Source organism: Gymnoscopelus microlampas, assembly GCF_963454915.1.
Source record: "Gymnoscopelus microlampas genome assembly, chromosome: 17".
Classification (NCBI taxonomy): domain Eukaryota; kingdom Metazoa; phylum Chordata; class Actinopteri; order Myctophiformes; family Myctophidae; genus Gymnoscopelus; species Gymnoscopelus microlampas.
In genome coordinates, this window is record NC_139954.1 from 25,225,897 (window position 1) to 25,247,901 (window position 22,005).

The window sequence follows — 22,005 nt, forward strand, 5'->3', positions numbered from 1 at the left end:
CAGGTCTATTTCTATAGCCCATTCTACTTCTAACAGCTCTTGTCAGCACGCCTAAACTCTTGGTGAGAAGATAAACTGCATCCATTCTATGTCAATGGAACCAGTAAGGGGCCTCCCCTTCTGGCTCAGTGGAACCAGGAAGGGGCCTGCCATTCTGGCTCAGTGGAACCAGTAAGGAGCCTGACATTCTGGCTCTAGCCACGGCCAGTAAAGGAGTGACTAATGTCTTTCTTTTGGGGTCATAAAGAATGATGACTGACACATTACAGCATGCGTCCATTTTGGGTCCTGACTGAGTTCCTGCAACAAGTTGGCACACTTAGTTCCGGGGCATGAGTCAGTGGGGCAGTGCAGTGCAGTGCAGTGTGTGCGTGCGTGTGTGTGGTCATGTTACCCCAGGGCCCAGAGTCACAGTGTCCCTGCATGGTTCCTGACAGGGGACGATCACCATTACTAATGGCATGGACATGAACTACCACCAGGAGGGAAAAGTCACGTTCCCCCACACTGTAACTGCATCCACCACCTGTCATCAGATCTTAAATCTCCTTTCCTTTCACTGTGCATATTATGTACTTGATAGTAGGCAATGATCAACTCCCATATCCAGTATTATCCATTATTGCTGATGCTTAGAAGGTGAGAGCAAATCTCTGTCTTGGCCTACTTACTGCCAGGGATACAGGGAGTCAGTGTTTACCATTTGCTAATGAGTACGGTTTGATGAGGGCAGCTCAGCTAACAAAGCGCCTGAATCTACACCCTGATAGGATACAATATCTCATATCAATAATGCTTAAATATATATATTATTTTTTTCTGTCTACTTCTCTTTTTAAAAACGTTTCTGGTTTAGCCAATTTCCCGCCCCTTTTCTCCCAATTCTAGAACTCCCCACACACACTTGTGAAGTCTTGTCACTGCTGACCCCTACTGGTTGGTCTGTGCTCTGGTTGGTCCTAGCCTGGGATCAATACCATTTTCGGGTTTCTGATCCGGTCGGAGCGGAAATAACTTTACGTCATCAGGCGGCCGGAACCCACGCCCGGAACCTTCAGTGCCGTGCACCACCAAAATGATTCCCCTCGTTTAAAATGTGTTTAGTTTGGTATAATCGTTTTGTTTCTTTTGGTATAATAATCGTTTGGTACGCCCATCTTTTATTCTAACTTGTGGCGCGACTAGCGAGACTAAACTAATTGATTCGCATTGCGTGGGAAACAAAAACAATGCGACGCCGACCGGAACCCACCACCGGAACAAGATTCTTTTTTTCCTTTTTCCTAAACCGGATCACACGGGCCAGTTTGGAACGAATACCAGGCTTTCCTCCGTGATGGACGCGAGGTTAGGTTAGTCCTAGGGATGGTATTGACACCCCCTGCCTCCTCACATACATACATATACATACATACACCTGAAATTGTCTGCCGCTTCTCTGCCGCTTCTTTTCACCTGCCAGTGATGAGCTTCATCAGGATGACGTGTAACCAGCTGACAGGCGCACTTTACCGACCTGTAAGAGTTGCTAGTGCAGTGGGAAACATACACATACAACATACAGGGAAAGCTTCCCTCCCGCCAACACGGCCCAGTTGTGCTTGTATGGACACCCTGCAAAGCCAGGGGCACCACACTCAAACCCCTAGTTTCCACGGTGGTGGGCAGGAAATGTACCCCTGCACCACCCGAGCACCCTGTCTCTTTCTTTTTCTCATGCTCTGCTCTCTCGCTCGCTCACACACACACGCACGCACGTGCACACACACAAAAGCACACAATTGAACACAGAATAGCCTAGTGTCTCTGCTTTCTGACTAAAGAGTGAGCAGAGGCATGGAAGACAGAGGGAGTGGAATAAGGGGGAGGGGGACAACTTTTTATGACTGTGAGAATCTATGTTTCAATCCCTCCCTCTCCCCTCAATATGTTTGTCCCGTTCTTCTCTCTCTCTCCTTTCTCTGCCACAGGCTCTCTCTCCCCCTCCCCTCCACGGTCTTGTAGGATTAATAGGCTCATAAATTTCTCTGATTCTCCCTTTAGACGCCTACAGACTGAGTGGGATTTATGGGCTGTGGCCTCTGTGCTCTGTGTGTGTGTGTGTGTGTGTGTGTGTGTGTGTGTGTGTGTGTGTGTGTGTGCCCTGTCTGTCTGTCTGTCTGTCTGTCTGTGTGCGTCTGATATGGCTACTTAGGGCAGGGGCACTGTGAAATAGGAAGGCAGGTGGCCAACTACCACTACACTGCAAAAACAATATCAAAACCAGCATACACAGCGCTCGGGTGGTGCAGTGATAAAGTGCCTGACCACCGCCGAGTCTGGGGGTTCGAATCCAGCGTGATTCATTCGGCTTTGTCGAGCGTCTATGCAAACACAATTGGCCCGTGTTATTGGGAGGGAAGCCGGTGGGGAGGGTGATATTTGTCACTCTGCACGTACTCCTACGGGCTGGGGCGGCATCTGTCAGCAGGGAGTGTTGGGGGACGGAAAAGTAGGCTCTACGTCCTCCCAGTGAGGGCTCCTCACTGGCAGCAGTGAGAAAACACAAAATGTGTGTGGGGAAGAATCAACTGCATGGTATGACAACTAAATTGGGGAGAAAAGAATAAAAAGAAAGAAAAGAAAACAGCATGCAAAAACCACAGCAGTTGAACACAATGTAGAGTAATAGAGGAATGACATGGTGTGTTGGTTTGCATTGGTGTTTGCATTACATACCTGTACATGTATTTGGCACTTAATAACATCTGCTTAACAAAGACACGACAGATGGGTGATGAGAGAGAAGCCCTCTATACTGTACGTGTGCGTGTGTGTGTGTGTGTGTGTGTGTGTGTGTGTGTGTGTGTGTGTGTGTGTGTGTGTGTGTGTGTGTGTGTGTGTGTGTGTGTGTGTGTGTGTGTCTGTGTGTGTGTCTGTGTGTGTGTGTGTGTGTGTGTGTGTGTGTGTGTGTGTGTGTGTGTGTGTGTGTGTGTGTGTGTGTGTGAGAATAGGGGCCATTATGAGGTCATGCATATCTGTCGTCTATGTCTTCCTCCGACAATGGATAACAGAAGTGCTCTTTGCTAATTAAACACTGTCTGTCAACACCTGACTGTGTATGTATATGTGCGTGCGTGCGTGCGTGCGTGCGCGTGTGTGCACGTGCGTGCGCACGTGCGACATAAATGGTGCGTGCAATCCGTGCATGCATTCATGCATATGTGCATTAGTGCATGCATGCACACATGTGTGTGAACATACAGTACGTACACGTTCGTACACCAATTCTGAGGAATGTCAGCCATTGTCCTTGCCATACTTGACATTCTCCCGAACAGACAGTGAAAGCATGGTAATCAACGCTAGGACCGCGGCAGAGCGTACACTGTAAATTCCCAGCCTTGAGAGTGTACAAAATGTAACCAAATGGTACAATCTCATAGTTACAAATGGATAAACGAATACTGAAGGTTTGGTATAATGTTTTACCAATTGATATCAGGGTTGTTTTCGCTCCCTCTGCTTCCTTCTTGTCAGTTTCACACCATGGCTAAAATCTCCATGCTCACAAACCATGTTAACCATGTCAAACCAAGGCGAAAAGTATTGTGTGAGTGCCATACGCAAACAGGTAATACCATACAGTGTGAGTGAGTGAGTGAGTGAGCGAGCGAGCGAGCGAGCGAGTGTGAGTGAGCGAGTGTGTGTGCGTGTGCGTGCGTGCGTGTGTTTGAGTGTGTTTGCGAGTGTGGGTATGAAGGCCCATGGTTGTAGAGAGGCATCATGTTTAAGGAGAGGCCTGCTGTTTGCGGAGAGCTAACAGTCAGCACAGGGACAGTCTGTCTCAGACATGACCCGCTGTGGACTCAAGGTGCTCCATCAAAGAACTACCTGAGCACTGACGAAACCAGGTCAGGCCAAGAGAGGCCGACTGTTGGATGTGAATGTGTGTGCATACTTGAGCATGCATGTGTGTGTGTATTGCGCTTGATCAAACAGAGCCAAGGCAAATCCAAGGAAAGTTTTTCATACTAGCCTTGGAAAGCCCCCGGTAATGCAGACGCTGGCTAGGACCTTATTCTGTGATTGCATTATCTCAAAGAATTCTATGCTAGTGTGTGCGTGTCTGTGTGTGTCTGTGTGTGTGTGTGTGTGTGTGTGTGTGTGTGTGTGTGTGTGTGTGTGTGTGTGTGTATTGTTTCAAACATAGCCAAGACAATTCCACAGCTTTTTGGCTCTGAACTTTGGCTCCAAAAGCCCTCGACAACGCAGATGCAGTTTCCTAGGATCTAATCCTACAGAATGTTAGCGTTAAATCAACAAACATCATGCTTATTCTATTCTGTCATTCTGGAGTCTGATCTTCTACACGCATAAAAGAAATTGTGCTATAATTGGGTCAGATCATTATTGTTTTATTTCCCATCCGTAACACCTGACAACAGCTTAACAGAAAGTGCAATATCCAACTGCATATGGTAGGGTGCCGGCCTAGGTCTCTGAGCTTCGTGTCTAATCTCGCAGGGATAATTGTGTTGAAGGCCGAGCCGAAGTCCACAAACAGCATTCGCACGTATCTGTTCTCCAACTGTTGCTCCCACTTTACTATCACTGTCTGGCCTGAGTGGAAGCCACAGATCCCTAAACAATAAGTCTTATATCTGGAAAGCATGCATTGGCTACAAATCCCCTCTGTGTGTTGTGTGTGTGGGCACCTAAACAATGCTGTCTATATTGGTTCCATGAACCCAGTACGCAGTGTACTGGGCTGAATGTACTGACCCATGGTAAGGTCAGTACAAAGCTATTACATCATCACCACAAAGACCCTCCATTCACAAATGCAATAGTGGAGCCGGATATATTTCCATTTCCATAATATGTGGGGTGTTTTGGTGGCTTAAAGTTTTCCACCAGGGCAGGAGACAAACCGTGTATTTGTTCTAGTGTTTCTCGATATGTAGCTTTGGACCTGGAAATGTCATGAGACATTTTGAATGGATTACAAACAAGAAACTACTTAAAGTGAGTTAACATTGGTTCCCGACTTTATGGTCAACCCAAAATGTGAATCCCCATGTAAAACTATTTCACAGTAGAAAGAACCAATGGTCTTGTTGAAGCTCAGGTAACAAGTGATTATTTCTGAGAGAATACAGCCACCTAGTGGTCCTCAAGAGACACTGCTGCTGCAGGGCTGTATGAATGAAAAGTCTCTGTATTTCAGCATCCCGTCATATGATAGTGTATCTTTATAATGCACATGGTCCGTTTTACATTTCATAGGAAACTAAATTGACTATAAAATAGAATTACCTGAACAGGTCTGCCGTCCTCCGACCCAATCATATTCCTCCACTCCATCAGAGAGCGCTGCAGGTTTTCCAACCCCGTCTCCCATAGTCTTAGGTATCCGCCCATATCCACTGTGACAGCGCCCCCGGAACCCAGACCGGCCAATAGTACATCAGAATCTGACACCTTGGATAGCCAGTTAGTGTAGGGTGAGACCGTCGTGGCTCTGTCAATAAAATAAATGGATTAAAAATAGCTCATCAGAAGGCCATTTGTACATTTTACCACTTCCTTCTACTAACCCACAGATCCATGTATCTCTTTAGCACTGTCCCATTAAAACAATATTTTACTACATTAACAGATATTTCACCAAGCACACTTTACTTTTGGCTTGAGCTACAATAAAACTCATTGAAACTAAGCATGACATTAAACAAACCAATCATTCTATTTATGTATCAAAGATTGATACATCCTATCCTATATCAAAATTGGCTAATGGGAGGGCCGGTTCGTCGGCAGGGCCGGCAGACCACTTCATCGCGCTCATGTCACTATGACTCAGCCATAACCATATAAGGAGTTCCCAATGCAGATACGCCCAAATATGTGTCTTGCTATGTCTTTAATTGCTTTGTTTTGGGAGGGGGGAGGTATTTTTTGTCCTTTTTCTTTTATTGTTTGTAAAGTCTAAAGGTCATTACACACCGGCGATTATGCGAATATGCGCAAAATTCGGACTCGGTCCGAATAAATAAAAGACGCTTTTTCGCTCCGCGAAACTGATGTGAAAGCTTGCATTGACTTTATAAGGTTTAAAAAAAAAAAGTATTATTCGCATGAAAAAAACGCCCCCGGTGTGTAAGGACCTTAAGTCTCGTGGTTTATTTTGTATCTGTTAATCCTGTATTGATCCCCGTCCTCAAATGTGCCTTTGAATAGGGAACATTTTCAATGAACAGATGTTAATTATTTTTCTTTCTTCTTTTTGACAGAAAATAGTCTGTAGCTTCATTACAGTTTTTATGTGAAGTGCAGTACCGTCCTTGACCACTAAATGACACTCACTTTCTTCAACAGAGTCAGTTGCAGAGTGACATGCATCACATGCTGGTTGGTCTATTTACCTTGGTACAGGAATGTATTTGAGTTTCTTAGTGTTCAGGTCTGTCACCTCCAAGTAAGCTGCACTCAAGGGAGGGGTGACATCTAAGTGACAAAAGAGAACAGACTCATGAATGCTGTATGCTTGATGACTTCACAATCTGTGAAAAAGTTTAAAATGTATTTAGAGTTGTTTTGTGAAAGAAAGCAGTACTTTTGCCTTTGCTCACATCTAACCAATATGAACTCTGACCTTTGGGGTACACTTCCTTCAAGGGCACCTGGGTGGGTGGGAGGGCTCGGACCACCTGATTGGCCGACAGCTGATTGACGCAGTTGCTTCGTTTAGCTGGGCCGGAGCGGAGCCCGCCTCTGTGGAACATGTGACCTCCACCCTCTCCGCCCTTTATCTCTGTTAGGTCGACCGGTCTCTTATAGGTGTACACTTCATTAGGTGACTGACCAGAGAGGAAACAAATAGAAATAAATAGCGCTTGCCTAGAGTACGCTAACAACATAACCGTATAGTCTTGTGTTCAAGGTAGGAGCATCGCAGAGTGAGAAAAAGTATGACTAATTCTATCTTGGAAGAGGAAACGTAGTAGGAGAGGCAGTTGGAAGTAAAGTTAAGTCAGGATGCCACCAGCCACCAACAGCTAATTCAAACAACGTTTTGGCTCATTATACACTTAGTTGAGTTCAAACAATTACGAGACATTAGCTTTGAGAAAGTATAATATAGAGGAGACAGAGCACTCTTTAGAATAGGAAAATGGGAAATGCTAAAGATGGCAGCACCAACAATGAAGACAAGGCTGTCAGGAAAGCTGGCCAATCAACAAAACTTTGCCTGCATATCATTAAGAAAATCCACAAATCATAGACTAGTATTGAATGTTGAAACAGATGCTTTTCTGTGGAATCAGTGTCCTTTGGAACAAAGTTTTAACACTCCATGTTATATGCAATTCACCAATGTTCCTAAATATAAAATGTGAATGATAATGTGTATGTCAACTTTAAATTTAGATGACTCCCCATTCAAAGAGTCTGGTCTTCTTGTTAGTCAGAATTTATACCCCAGGGACATTTCCAAGTTGGTGCAAGAGTGAACAGGCTTTGGTAAGCTCTTCCAAACTACGGTGAGAGAGTAATGCATTCAAGAACACTCGAAAGAGAGGGAGAGTTTCCGGTGGCGTTACACGTGATGGCAGCTTAGTAACAGAGCTCCGGTATCAGCCTATAATTCCACTTAATTCAAGAAGTTTCATACATTCAGAGTGATACAAACCGAAAGAATAATGAGCGGGGAAAAGTCCCATGTGAAAAAAGGAGGTTACGAGTTGAGAAATACCGCTCCTGACCCAGTGAACGAAGACGGAGCAAACAATGTGAAAACAACGGCAACACAAGATGGCGGCGCCGGCGGTGAGGACCGGAGCCCTGGCCTGGTCACAGTGGCGTCGCTTCAAAAAGTAGTGAGCGAAGTCATGACTGCAGGACTGGCTACACTACAAGCCGAATTGAAAAAGGATCTCTCGGAATTTCGCACATGCTTCCTCAACGATATAAAAAAACAAATGGAAGAATTTAAATCCGAAATGAACCTGAAGATACAGGACTCGACGGACCGATTGGACAAAGCAGTGAGGAGCGTGGGGGAAATGGAGGAACGTGTCGCAGACACGGAAGAGTGGAATATTGGAGTAAAGGACGCCCTTATTCACCTACTTGCTGATCAACAAGCTTTGGAAGACAAATTGTCATATATGGAGGGATACTCCAGGCGTCAAAACGTGAGGGTCTATTCCATTCCAGAGGGGGCGGAGGGGAACTCTGCGACCACGTTCATTGAAAACCTGATAAAGACGGAATTGGGTGATATGGGCTTGGGTCAGAACCAGGACTTTGGGATAGAGCGATGTCACAGGGTCGGACCAAAACCACCCGCGACCGCTCCACCACGTTCCATGGTGATCCGGTTCCTTAAATTCACGGTGAAAGAGAAAATCCTCCACACTGCCTGGAAGAAGAAGCCCTGTGTCCGGGGTAAACGGGTGTTTTTTGACCACGACTACGCGGAAGCTGTGCAGAAAAAGAGACAAGAATACGCTCCAGTTAAAAAAGCCCTACTCCTGAAGAAAATACGTTTTCAAACCCCGATGACCAGAATGCGAGTTGAGTTGGACACTGGTACCATGTTATACAACAGCGCAACACATGCAGCAGGGGACCTACGCAGCAAGGGATTCGAAATAGGTACCATCATCATCGCTGAAAAGAAGAAAGGCAAGGCAGAGACGGTGTTGGCTCGGCTTCTCCCATGGGAGGTAGCGGGACACCGACGCGACGAGCAACGGCAGATGCAGCAGCGGGCCCAGGAGAGGCTGAGTGAATACCGCAGGAGATATATAGAGCCTGGTGGCGGCTCCCCGGGAGGAGGATCGCCGAGTCGCGACGAAAACAACGCCTCCCCGACCGCAAGCCCCACAGTGACCGGACGGAGCCCGCCGGACAGACACGGGGACCGAGAGCAGCCAGAACCTGCGGCGACGCCAGATAAAGTGTGAGCGACCTATTCTAGATTTCATGGAGCTCGGTGGGTGATACAGTTAATCATATAAATGACAGTATCCTCTGAATAAGTTTAAAAATCATTGAAAAAGGCTGATACCTTCTACTGTGAAAGCCACAAGTTTCCTTTTCTTCTTACCGAGGGGCCCCACCTTGTGGTTAGTCCCCCTCATCTATCGAAGGCTTTATGACGCCTTCATTTGTGTTAGGAAATTCCTTGTATTATAATTATTTCCTTTTGAATGTTTTGCTATATTTTTGTCTCTGTTTTTTTTGCGAGGTCTGGGATGTTACAGGTACAGTGTATATTTTTTTAAATGTGGGATGTTGTTGTGATACTGAGAGTTATGGTATTTTCGCCCTTTTTTTCAATATTTGGGATACATTATGCACACAGGGTTTGAAACGAAAAATGTATGCATTTTCAGCATTATAATCTACTCTCTTTAAATGTAAATGGGTTAAACAGCCCAATTAAGAGGAGTAAAATGATAGCAAAAATAAAAAAGGAAAAGGTTAATATTGCCTTTTGGCAAGAAACACACCTATCTGATGTAGAACACGAAAAAATTAAAAAAATGGGCTTTAAGAATACCTTCTTTTCCTCATATAAAAATGGTAAAAAGAGAGGGGTTGCTATATTGATTTCTAACTCAATCCGATTTGAATTCATATCTGAAATAATTGATAAGGAGGGAAGATATGTTCTACTAAAGGGGAAAATAGACCAAAAAGAGGTCACATTGTTTAATGTTTATGCCCCCCCTGGTAGTACTATGTCCTTCTTCAGGAAAATATTTAATTTGATTGCATCGGAGTCATATGGCAGTCTCATTTTTGCAGGTGATATAAATGCTACTCTTCATAACTCAGACTCAACAAATAAGAAAAGAAAGAGGACCTCTATTGAAAAACATATAAATAAGGCATTGGTGGACCTGGGGCTGATCGATGTATGGCGAGCTATGCATGGATCGACCCCAGGATACACCTTCTTCAGTGCAAGGCACTCTGTGCACACTAGACTGGATTACATATTTATATATAATGGAGACCTGCACAGGATAAGGGAGTGTAAAGTAGGCCAGAGGGATCTTTCCGATCACTCGGGAGTATATTTGACCTTTCATTTGGATGGTAGAAGGAGAAAAACACTTTGGAGAATGAATACCAGTCTTTTGAACGACACAGCATTTAGAAAAACAATGGAGTCAGATTTAACTACATATCTACAGGATAATGATGGAGGAGATGTAAATCCAGGTATTTTATGGGATTGTGCAAAATGTGTTCTTCGAGGAAAGATTATTGCCCAAACAGCCATGATAAAAAAGATCAAAGCCCACAAATTATCAAACCTACAGGAAAAATTGAGGGAGCTGGAACAAACACATGTTAAAAACAAGGAGCCCTCCATAATCCACCAAATCAGAAATGTTAAACAGGAAATAGACAAGATACTTAGTGAAGAAGTGGAAAAGAATTTAAGGTTTATGAAACAAAGGTATTATGAGGCTGGCCCCAAAGCAGCAAGACTGCTAGCTTGGAGGCTTAAAAAGCAACAAGCTGAAAACACTATATATAAAATTAGAGACCCAATTACAAATAAGATCACTAGCAATATGAATGGCATACAGAAAGCATTTGAAACATATTTTAAAAAATTATACTCCCAACCAGATCGGGCAGATGAACGTACTATTGTTGATTTTTTGGAATCATTAGACCTCCCCACAATTGGCACAGATATGAACAAAGAGCTAATTTCCCCAATAACACAAGAGGAAATAGATAATGCTATCTCTGGCCAGAATTCTAATAAATCACCTGGGACAGATGGCTTTCCTAGTGAATGGTACAAATCTATGAGGGTGCAATTACTCCCTCTGCTGGAGAAGTGCTTCAACTACGTGTTAAAAGATAGTATTCTACCACCGTCCTGGAATGAAGCATTCATCTCTGTGATTCACAAAGAAGGGAAGGACAGGATGGAGTGTGGGAATTATAGACCCATAAGTGTTTTAAACACGGATTATAAGTTATATGCCTCCATCTTAACGAAAAGAATGGAAAGTATAATGCCGTGGCTGATTGATGAGGATCAAACCGGATTCATAAGAAATAGACAGACTCAGGATAATGTACGAAGGGCTCTACATGTTATTGAACGGATTAATTATGAAAAAACTAGTGCTATTGTCCTCAGCCTAGATGCTAAGGCTGCTTTTGACTCAGTAGGTTGGGAATTCCTTTATTTGGTAATGCATAGATTTGGTTTCTGTGAAGGTTTTATACAACGTATCCAAACACTCTACTCTTCTCCCACTGCAAGAATTAAAATAAATGGTAGCCTATCTGACTCTATAGCCCTGAAACGTGGATGCAGGCAGGGTTGTCCGAGTAGCCCCTCCCTCTTCAATTTTTTCATAGAGCCCCTAGCTCAAGCAATAAGACAAGAGACCCGATTGAAGGGCATCTCCATTGGGGGAGAGGAATATACTATAGGCCTTTACGCGGACGATGTATTGGTCACAATCATGGACCCAGGTTCTGGGCTTCCTGTACTGATGGAAATGTTGGAAACATATGGGTTTTACTCAGGGTATGTGCTCAACGTACATAAAACTCAGGTCTTGACACTAAATTATACCCCTACGCAAGAATGCATCACAACATACAACTTTAATTGGTATTTACCCCATATCAAATATTTGGGTATAAATCTGCCCAAGGATCTGTCACAACTGTTTGATGTCAACTATGGGGGTGCAACTAGGAAAATGTATGATGATCTCAGTAGATGGAGCATGCTTCCTCTTGACCTGGGAGGTAGAATAAGAGCAGTCAAAATGGTAATCTTACCCAGATTACTATACCTTTTCTTGTCACTACCAGTAGAAATACCCTTGAAACAATTCAGAGAATGGAATAAACATATTTCACGCTTTATTTGGGACAAGAAAAGGCCACGGGTGAAATTTTCTACCTTACAGCTGCCCCGGGCGAGAGGAGGCATGTCCCTCCCTTCTTTAAGGGATTATTATTTGTCAGCACAGCTGAGACCCCTTGTATATTGGTGTAACCCGACCTATATTGCTAAATGGAAAAACATAGAGCTATCCTTAATGGATAAACCAATACAGTCATTACTAGGTTGCACTGAGGGAGAGAAAGGGATGTTTCAGACAGTGAGCCAATGGGTAAATTTTTCATTTAAAATATGGTTAGAAGTGATTAAACGTTTCCAACTCCAGAAGGAGGCTAAACTATTAAGCTGGCCAGCATATGATCCTGCCTTCGTGCCAGCATTACTGGACGGCAGATATAGACAATGGGTTCGTCTTGGTATCACCTCCATATGTACAATGATTAAAAAAGGGGATATTGACAGTTTTGAAAATATGAGTAAGACATATGGGCTGGCTAAGCATGACTTTTTCAGATATCTACAGTTAAGGGATTTTTTCGGGAAAAAAATAAAAAGGTCCAATCCGGGGATCACACCAACTATAATAACTGTATTTGTTGATGCTTATAACTCAGGCAGTAATAGAGGTATTATAAGTAAACTATACAATGGAATTATGTCATTGAATAAGGACTCTACGATATATGTGAAACAACGATGGGAAAAAGAACTTGGCATTGACATAAGTGATGAAGTGTGGTCAGACTCATGGGAAACACAATCAACGACTACTAACTCCTTGACCTGGAGAGACTTTTGCTGGAAAAACCAAATCCGCTTCTTTATCACCCCCAAACAGAAATCCAAACAAACTGGAAACCAGCTAGACTGCTGGAGGGAATGTGGAGATACTATGGTTGACCATGCACATATCTTTTGGTCTTGTCCTGCAATTCAACCTTTCTGGGAGGAGGTAGCAACACTTATCTCAGAGATTCTAGGTTTCAGTGTTAATACTACATTTGAATCTTTGTATCTTGGACAAACCCCGGATGGACTAAGTCAGAATGACTCTTACTTGTTTAAGATTCTACTTGCAGCAAGCAAAAAAGCTATTACAAAGAACTGGTTGCAGAAAAACTGCCCTACTATGGGGCTATTCATCAGTACTGTGAGACAATTGCATCTCTTAGAGCAGATGACCTACTCTTTGAGGCTCCAAAAGGAGCTGGGTGAAAAAAGATGGGGGAAATGGCTGGACTATTTAGATAGCGAGCCAGATCCTTGATGATGTTTGTATCCTCCCTGTGGTATATTGTATATTGTATTTTGTATTTGATCTTCAATATTGTCAACATGTCTCAGTCTTATTATTATTATTATTACTAGTACCAAATGTCCCATGACCTCTATTATTTTATTATTTATTTATTCCTGTTCTGTTTTTGTTTTTTATCTGTATGTTTTATTTCTACTGCTGTTTTTCTGTTGTTTTTTGTACTATTTGATTTTATGTCTTTTTTGATAAAACTTCTGAAAATAAAGAGTTTAAAAAAAAGAACACTCGAAAGAACTAGTCATCTTCTGTATGCTCACCATGAGGTCTGGGAAGCCCACAATGATCGTGGCATAGGATCCTGTGTCTGCCAGCAGACGGTTAGGGGAGACTATCTTCTGGTCCAGAGCTGTGCTCAGGTTCTCGTTGGGAAGTTGGTCACACGACAGCATCTGGGGAAGGCACACCTCACCTGGGGAGATGAGGGGTGGGGTGGGGTGGGTGGGTAAGGCCGGGAGTAGGGTGTGATGGATGGAGAGAAAAATGAGCGAGAGAAGGGACAAGGGAGAGCCTACTGTGAGTGTCAAGTTGAGAGGAACATAAAAAAAGATCTTGTACCGCTTCCCATTTCCCTGATGTACCAGACACCACACTTGTGGGGAGAGAATTGAGTGAGTGGCTTAATGACACACTCCACATGATTTAAGAGAGTGATCCAGACAGCCAGACGGTGTCAATGTGCAGCATTAATAATCTCATCTCAGCGCCCCTCGTCTCTCTCCGGAACAAATATATTTTTTCCTCAGGGTACGGCGAAGATCAGTGGCCCCAATTAGCGAATCAGAGGATCATTGAGTTATTCCACTGAATTATGATCCCTGTGCACTCATTCAGTCTCGCTCGTTGAACATTACTCATGACATCAGTGAGCACTGTGGGTAATTAAGAAACATAACAGACATGAAAGTATAACAACGGTCCTAGATGCTCTGCATTAAAATCTTGAGTGATGGGTTTGACTTTGAAGTAGAGCGGAGGTCTTGTCATGGTAGGGGCAGAGGGCTGGTTGAGGGGTGCAGCCTGTCTGTCTGGTAATTGGGTTGATGTCATGTACATTCAGTAACATTTATTTGCAAGATGACAGGACAATAAAACCTTTGTTAGATATTTACATCTTAAACAAGTTAGTTTTGTTTTTAAGTTCCTTCCAAGTGCTCTCAAACACAGAGTACACTGAGTGATATTTAGCAATCCAGTCGTATTCAAATTCCAAAGTTTTATTGTCAACCTCCCCATTTTGTCCTCGAACAATAGTTTAAGACATCATCAGCTGTTTCGTTTCCAGATACCGCTGGGTTGGACTGAATCCTTGCTATGGCTTTCTTCCACCGGGGACGGCCCATGGCCACTCCCGGGTCGATTGCTGAGTGCTCTCATGTCAGCCAACATGCTCATTTGCCAGGTCTTGGGTCTTGTTCCCTCTCAGTTAATTGACATTACTTTCTTCACCCAGTCATTTGCTGTGTCTGACCATCTCAGTCTGTCTGTCTGCCTCTCCTCACCACATCCGCTAAACGCCTCCATTCCCATCCTCTGTCTCAGTTCTACGCTTGTATTTCTCTACCTCTGTGATCTTCCTGATCATCCTTATCCTGCTTTGTCCAGCTTCTCCTCGTGCTCCACAATCAGGGCCCAAAGTTGAAAATAATAAAGCAGTCTCACAACTCGTGCCACTATGCATAAGGGCCCACATCTCTTTGGATGTCAGGAAAGGCATTAGTTCCCTGATGTTCAGCTCTGTACTAGTTTAACAAGCACTATATAAACACTGCGGTATATAATAGTTTAACAAACAATAGCAGTACACACAGACCCACGGACCTTGACACCAATCCCAGGATAGTGTATTCTTTATCATAAAACATGTAGTTGTTATGTGCGTTAACCCTTAAAGGCCTGAGGTTCCGATTCTACTAATGTATTCTTAATCCTAACAGTTTTCTTTTAAAAACGTACGTTTCTAAATCAGTGGTGCTAAAACATTTTCATGTCAACGACCCCCAAAATTATATGTATTTGGCCGCCAACCCCATCTCAAAATATTTTGTTCCAAGGACCCACAGAAGCAAAGATTTGAGTTAAAAATGTTTTAAAAAAATATATATATTCAAAAATAATCTACAAGCTCATAGCGCGGCATTCGGTGCTAGGGGTGTGCCGATTTTAATTTCACGATACGATACACGATATTGGGCTCACGATATCGATACGATACAATATATGGCACTTTTTTATTATGAAAATATATGGGGAAAAAAAAAAGCAAATGCAAACAAATACTTCTGTTTTTGCATTATTATAAAAACAAATGCATGTTTTTTTTTCTTTTTTCAAAAACGCCTAAACGATACATATCGTCACAAAAACGTATCGCGATATATCGCGGGACGATATATCGGCACACCCCTACTCGGTGCCGTATAAAATAATGGTTTAAGTGGTTACACAGATGCGTTCCTGGTTTTAATGGGTTAAATAACTGTATAGTGTTAAAACAGGGTGTACCAGAGCTGGTTCCATGCCCGGAGCTGAAGGCGTCCTCGCTGATGGTGTGAAGCTGGCACACTCCGGAGTCCTCGGCTCCCATGTGCATGGGCTTGGTCAGCAGGAACTTCCTGGTTGACAAAACAAACACACCCGGTTACAGATGATGTTTTCCATGTGTAACGCGTGTTAGAAATCCTTCACCAAACTCTGAAAACGTTTCGGGGAGATTTGAGAGGAACAGGCGGATGGATGGACGGACAGTCAGAGCCACGGGTGAGAGAACGAAGAAAAGAAGGGAGCATGAAGTGGCAATGAGATGGAGAGAGGGGAAGAGAAAGAGATAGACAGGTAAATAGAGACAAAGAAAGACAGTGTTGCGTTTGGGCAGAAACCTCTTATCTCCATATTTCCATTTCATATTTCCATATTTGTATGTTTTTCCATAAATTCTTGCCCTACTTCGTCATACTGCAGTGTCACACAAAAGTAGCAAAAATAGCAGATCTACAAGCTCAAACCGCGTCACAGTTTTGAGCTTGTAGATCTGCTATTTTTTATCCTGAAATCCTGAAAAGTAACAGCTTTGGACATATGAGGTTTCCACCCGACAGCAATGACATGATGGATGGATGGAGATAGAGAGAGAGAGAGAGAAAGAGAGAGAGATATGTTGTTTACTTGTTGGTATTGCTCTCCAGCAGCAGCCAGCGGTCCTCTGCCACAAGGAAGACAGCCTTCAGGTTGATGGGCAGAGAGATGGAGTGGACCTGTCCCTCCAGCACATCCAGCACTTCCAGCTGGTTGCTGTGGTCATACACCAATGCATACACACACACGTGCGCACACACACACACACGCACACACACACGCACGCACGCACGCACGCACGCACGCACGCACGCACGCACGCACACAAAGACTTTTGCAGCAATGTTTTTTGTAGCAACAGTAGGGTCTGCAGAGTGTGCTAGGCTGATATTAATAAATATGGTTTATCACATGGCACGACAGGGACACTCACCCATCCTCCTTGTAGAACAGAAGCCAGTTTTTGTGGGAGAAGTCACAGCACATCTTATGAGCACCCTGCAAACACAAGGCTCACAATTAGAGGCATGAATGGGGTGCCGTTATCCAAATGGTTAAAGGTTCAATTCCTGGGCCGGGGCGGACCATTGCTGCATGTCACTCCCCGACTCTATCTCCCCGTTTCCTGTCTCTCTATACACTGACTATCAATAAGGGCAAAAAAGCCTGAATAAATAACAAAAAAGCTAAACAAAAAAACATTAAAGCCACGACCCCAAAAGTATATAATGTTGCATAATGGTGCCTTGAAATATTATTCTCCACTATTATCCTGGTTGAATAATAACATAATATGACAAGTATATGATAAGTATCATCTAGTGTAGCATAATGGACATCTATAAACCAAAGTACAGTAATACATACAGGTTTAACATGTACAACCACTCTGTGTATAACTACACAAGCATGAGGACAGATACTGTAACGTTCAGTCACATCACACAGAATGACTATGATTGAAGGTGACACCACAGCATCAGAGCGTCCCCAGACCTATTCCTCCTATCGCTGTCTGTTAGAGTCAGACTGATATATCGGCTTGGCCGATATACCGGCCATTATTTGACTTTTTTGACAACATTGGCATGGGAAATTATGCAACAGATGTGTCTTGGAATGTTCTACTTTTGAAGAACGTTTTCAACGTTAAATCTAAGTTTTTCCAAAACAGTTAGAACAGATTTGGTTACTTTTGACAAAGTATTGGTCAAAACATCTGTAATTGGTCGTCTAGGGCAGTGGTTCTCAACCTGTGGGTTGAGTACCACTGCCCTAGGGGGGTCCCCAGTCCCACATGATTTTGGGGTGGTCGCCAGATGACAGTAAAGTGATCATTTAAGGACTTTTAAGATCTTTTTAATACCTCTAAAAGAAAGAAAAGAAAAAGACCATTACTGCATGAGAAGTAATCAACAAACTATATTATGAAAAACATGGTCAAACATTGGCCAAATTGTCAAATAATATAAGAAAGAGGCAATGTACTGTACAACTCAAGCCGTTGTGAGCTTGTAGATCTGCTATTTTCACATTTTTTACCAAAAATGTAATGCCTCAACTCCTTCCAAGTGCTTATATGAACGGCCTGAAAAGGTTGGGGCCCAGCGAACCTCAGGGTTCCTTTAGAAGATCCAAATTTGGTTCCATTTGACCACTCTCAAAGTTATGGGAGTCCTTGAAATTAAAAAGTTTGAGAACCACTGCTCTAGGGCTCTCTAAACTCAGGACCGGCATCGGACCCAAAAATCTGGCATCGGTCGGGCTCCAATTCCTATCTCTGGTAATTACAACTCTATGCTGACTTATTGTGACCTCAGACCTGCTCCTCCTTTTTGCTGCTCCACCAATTGGCGGCCTTGGGTGTGGACGGCTCACTCTCCGGGGACAGCATGAGCCTCCGCACAGCCCCCGTCACCACGTCCAGGTGGAGCACTGTGTTACTCTGAAACACACACACAGCCATTCATTACTATTTCAATCAATAATCAATGTATTCGTTTGTAGTCCCCCCCCTGAATTGAGTTGAGATAGCAAGTACAGTAAAAGGAATATTTTCAACTGTTCAGAATTCAGAAATTGTGAAAATAGTTGATCTACAAGGTCACAAAGCATCAAGATGTGACGCATTTTTGAGCTTGTAGGTCTGCTTTTCTCGCTACACTGTCGTACGACACAGTATTATAATTTAGTGATTAAGTATCTTCTGAAATTGCTGATCAGAGGTTTTTCTCTCATGTGTTCTCAGTACAACCAGCAGAGGGCAGACCTCTCCTGGATTTACCAAGTAAATACAACTAGCTATTGCTTCCAGTTAATCATCTATAACACCTACAACAACTATGTCCCTTCTACTGTTATGTAAGATCTAGGTGTCTTGTGTGTGTGATAATGTGTATATAGTACTGTGTGTGTGTGTGTGTGTGTGTGTGTGTGTGTGTGTGTGTGTGTGTGTGTGTGTGTGTGTGTGTGTGTGTGTGTGTGTGTGTGTGTGTGTGTGTGTGTGTGTGTGTGTGTGTGTGTGTGTGTGTGTGTGTGTGTGTACATATGCTGCATACTTGGATGACCGGTACATGAACATCAGATGAGCTGTGCCAAGGCTTTCATTCATGACGCACTAGGCTTAATCTTCAATTGACTTTTATGAGAGGGAGCCACGGGGGAGCTGGCTGAGGACCCCGGGCCCCCCCACCATCAGCCTGGGTGTAATGGTTTCCTTATGGCCTCGGTTGTATACACTCCACTGTATACCGGATTAGCTATTCATAGAAGGGGCAATCCTCGTTCACTCACTCCAAAGATACACTGGCCTTGGAGGTAGTGTGTGACAGGCCCGAGGTGTTCCATTCAGCCTTTTTTTGTGTGTGCGCATACATGCGTTCGTGCACATACTTTCCCCCTGGGAGGGCGATGACCCGCGACCGAACCATATGCTGTCTGGAGCTCTTCAGTTTTGGACAGACGCAACATGATCCATCTCTTGCTTTCTTTCCACACTGGTATTTTTAGAAGCTCTACTCTTGCCTAATATGCAGCAGCTGTGTAACTGTTCTCCTCGGATAAATACTTTGTATGCATTGTTCTTGTCCTCGCAATCTCCTCTCGTAGACTGGGGTCTTTTGAGGTAAGTCAATTACGGCGGAGGGGGACAACCACAGACATTCAAGCACAAGCACACACTTACCCCAGTGTGCACACAGATTTCGGTGTGGTCGTGTACAGGCGCATGCACAAGCGCACACACATACACAGCTCAATTGGTTGAAGGGCTCAGGCTGTCCTCACCAGCTTTTCAAAGCGCCAGATTACATAAGGGCTGCATTAAACAGCCATTCAGAGTGGACATCAATGCACATAAGGAAACTATTTTGAAATTGAACTATGATCCCTCACTCAAAACTGGACAACATTGCTTGTGTGAGTACAGTACAGTCTATTTAATGTGGACCATTTCAAAATCATTTAAAGGTGCTGATATTTTTGGTTAAACAAAATGTTTTTTATTAGATCTCTATATTCTGTAAACATTGCTATAGAGTTTGTTCAGTAACAGGGATCTCCCCACCTCTTTAGCTTTTTTCTTTTTTCTTCAGGTGAGACAACATGGGACACATTATGGGAATTTAGAGCTATTTATCACCTTTAATGCAAAGTTTCATCTACGTATGTATGTGTGTAAGTGTATGCACAATATGTACTGTACCTGCTCCTCGTGGAGGACCACCTGTCCATCCAGGGGGCTTCCCAGGGCAGCTATGGTGACGCAGGGCTGCCACACGCCGCTGATGGTCCTGGGGAAGACGTCATACAGCTCCATGCAGTGAATGGTCTCCCCATGCTCCTTCATGGCATACAGGGACACCGGGTTGCACGTCGCCACATAAATCACATCTGCAATGTAAAGATGTGTGATATCAGATCAATATAGAATCGACAGTGGGAGCATGGAAAAACTGGGGGTGCGGGTTCTTCCTTGGCCTACTGGGAGTGTGCGGGCAAAGTTTCTCGGCAATCGGACACGTGTTCATCATTTGTGGTATTTTGGGCAAAACGCCCCCGCCACAAACTTTGAAAGCCAATTGTACCCAATCGGAAGGGAATCTGGAAAGTCTGACAGATACAGCTTGATCACATGACTCCAGAGATAATGTGTACTGATTTGTGTGAGCTTTGGACAAAATCTATAAAGTACTAGCAAATGTGTGTTCTGAAGAAAACTGAATCTTAAGTTAGGCAGAAATGGCGTGGCCTCTAGGGGGAGTTGCATCATGAGCCAAGGAATCCTAGGGAATTCTTTTTGACTGCAGAAACTACAGTTCTAGCATTATAGGTCAAAATGGGAAGTGGCCCGTTATAGCACCACCATGAGGCCGATATGAACAATTTGAGGTGCATGTTCTTTTTTCACGCCTATCTGTCCAGTGGTGCAGGTGATTGGCTGCTCACAGACACACAGACACACAGACACATAGATGGACAGGGACGAAAACATTGTCTCCGGCCTTCGGCTGTCCGGCCTGGCGAAGACACTAAAAATTAGATGAACTTAAATGGATCTATACATACAGTATAAACTGCATGGTTTGATATACAGCCCATACTGTATATAGATATAATATATGCAACAAGCATGAATACACATAAGCACATACAGTATGCACACCCCACATCAGTAGTCTCTCAGATCACACACGTCGCTAACACTTCCCCTGCTTACATTCAATGTACAGTAAATGCAGGGCAAAACATAGTTGACTAAACTAGGGTCATACTTTGGCATTAAGTCAGTAACAATGACAGATATACAGTAAATAAATTACATAAAGAAAGAAATACATTAAAAAGCAATAATTCCCATGCCCTAACATTCATGTTCGTCTCTGATACTTTCTTTCGTTTCTTTCTTCCAATCCCCCACCCCACCCAAACCCCCACTATTTGCTGAACTGCACACTCGATGCAAGATGGTATTTGTGTGAGAGTACCGTCTTTGGTGGTGACATCAGATATGATGTTGACCTCGTTCATGGGGATCTGCCAGTGTGCTTTCTCCTCGCTGAAGCTCAAAGCTCTGCTCTCCTGTCTGTCACAGGGGTAGCCCTGCACACGCAGGAATACTGGACCCTGGGACCACAGAACAGGACAAACTCGTTAATACACACATGTATGCACAGGCACATGTCACACACATGCACCTGCACATGTCACACACATGCACCTGCACGCACGAATGCGTCTTTGATTATCGTGGTTTTGTGTGTGTGTGTGTGTGTGTGTGTGTGTGTGTGTTCTCTCTACCACTCAATAAGCAGTGGAAGTCTGATATTCTGTGCCAAGAGAAGCACCCATGCTGCTCTCTCCCCGTTTCCTGTCTACCTACTGTACTATCAATAAAGGCATGAAAAGCCCCCAAATAAATCTTTAACAAAAAAGTGTCACATTGTCAACATTTTGTTTTAGGGGAACCCTCCATCTCTCTCTACTTGGAGGGAAATACTGCTGTAGTGTACATACATACAATACGGCAGTATACATGTAGTATCTACATTGTGCATGCATTACCATTTGGATGTAAGTGCTAAATGTTATGTACCTTGATCTCTATGGGACGTGTCTCTGTGGGACAGAGTAGTTTGCGGCGAGCGTTGCCCTCCTGGTTGATGGTCCAATAGCCTGACATCTTGACCGCTGGCAGGGGCAACCTGGCGGTGAAAGGTGACAGGATGAC

The 22,005-nt window shown here is 43.8% G+C and overlaps 1 protein-coding gene across 1 annotated transcript in view; it reads right to left on the reverse strand.

Moving 5' to 3' along the window:
* Positions 1 to 22,005, reverse strand: part of vwa8 (von Willebrand factor A domain containing 8) — a 91,621-nt gene that overhangs the window by 25,142 nt on the left and 44,474 nt on the right. The window contains exons 27-37 of the mRNA XM_084085238.1: positions 21,871 to 21,979; positions 21,263 to 21,401; positions 19,981 to 20,168; positions 18,100 to 18,222; positions 16,711 to 16,775; positions 16,368 to 16,493; positions 15,708 to 15,817; positions 13,463 to 13,614; positions 6,638 to 6,842; positions 6,408 to 6,489; positions 5,299 to 5,503 (exon numbers count right to left, since the gene is read on the reverse strand). Of these exons, the coding sequence (XP_083941364.1) occupies positions 5,299 to 5,503; positions 6,408 to 6,489; positions 6,638 to 6,842; positions 13,463 to 13,614; positions 15,708 to 15,817; positions 16,368 to 16,493; positions 16,711 to 16,775; positions 18,100 to 18,222; positions 19,981 to 20,168; positions 21,263 to 21,401; positions 21,871 to 21,979 (1,504 nt within the window). The remainder of the gene's footprint in view (positions 1 to 5,298; positions 5,504 to 6,407; positions 6,490 to 6,637; positions 6,843 to 13,462; positions 13,615 to 15,707; positions 15,818 to 16,367; positions 16,494 to 16,710; positions 16,776 to 18,099; positions 18,223 to 19,980; positions 20,169 to 21,262; positions 21,402 to 21,870; positions 21,980 to 22,005) is intronic.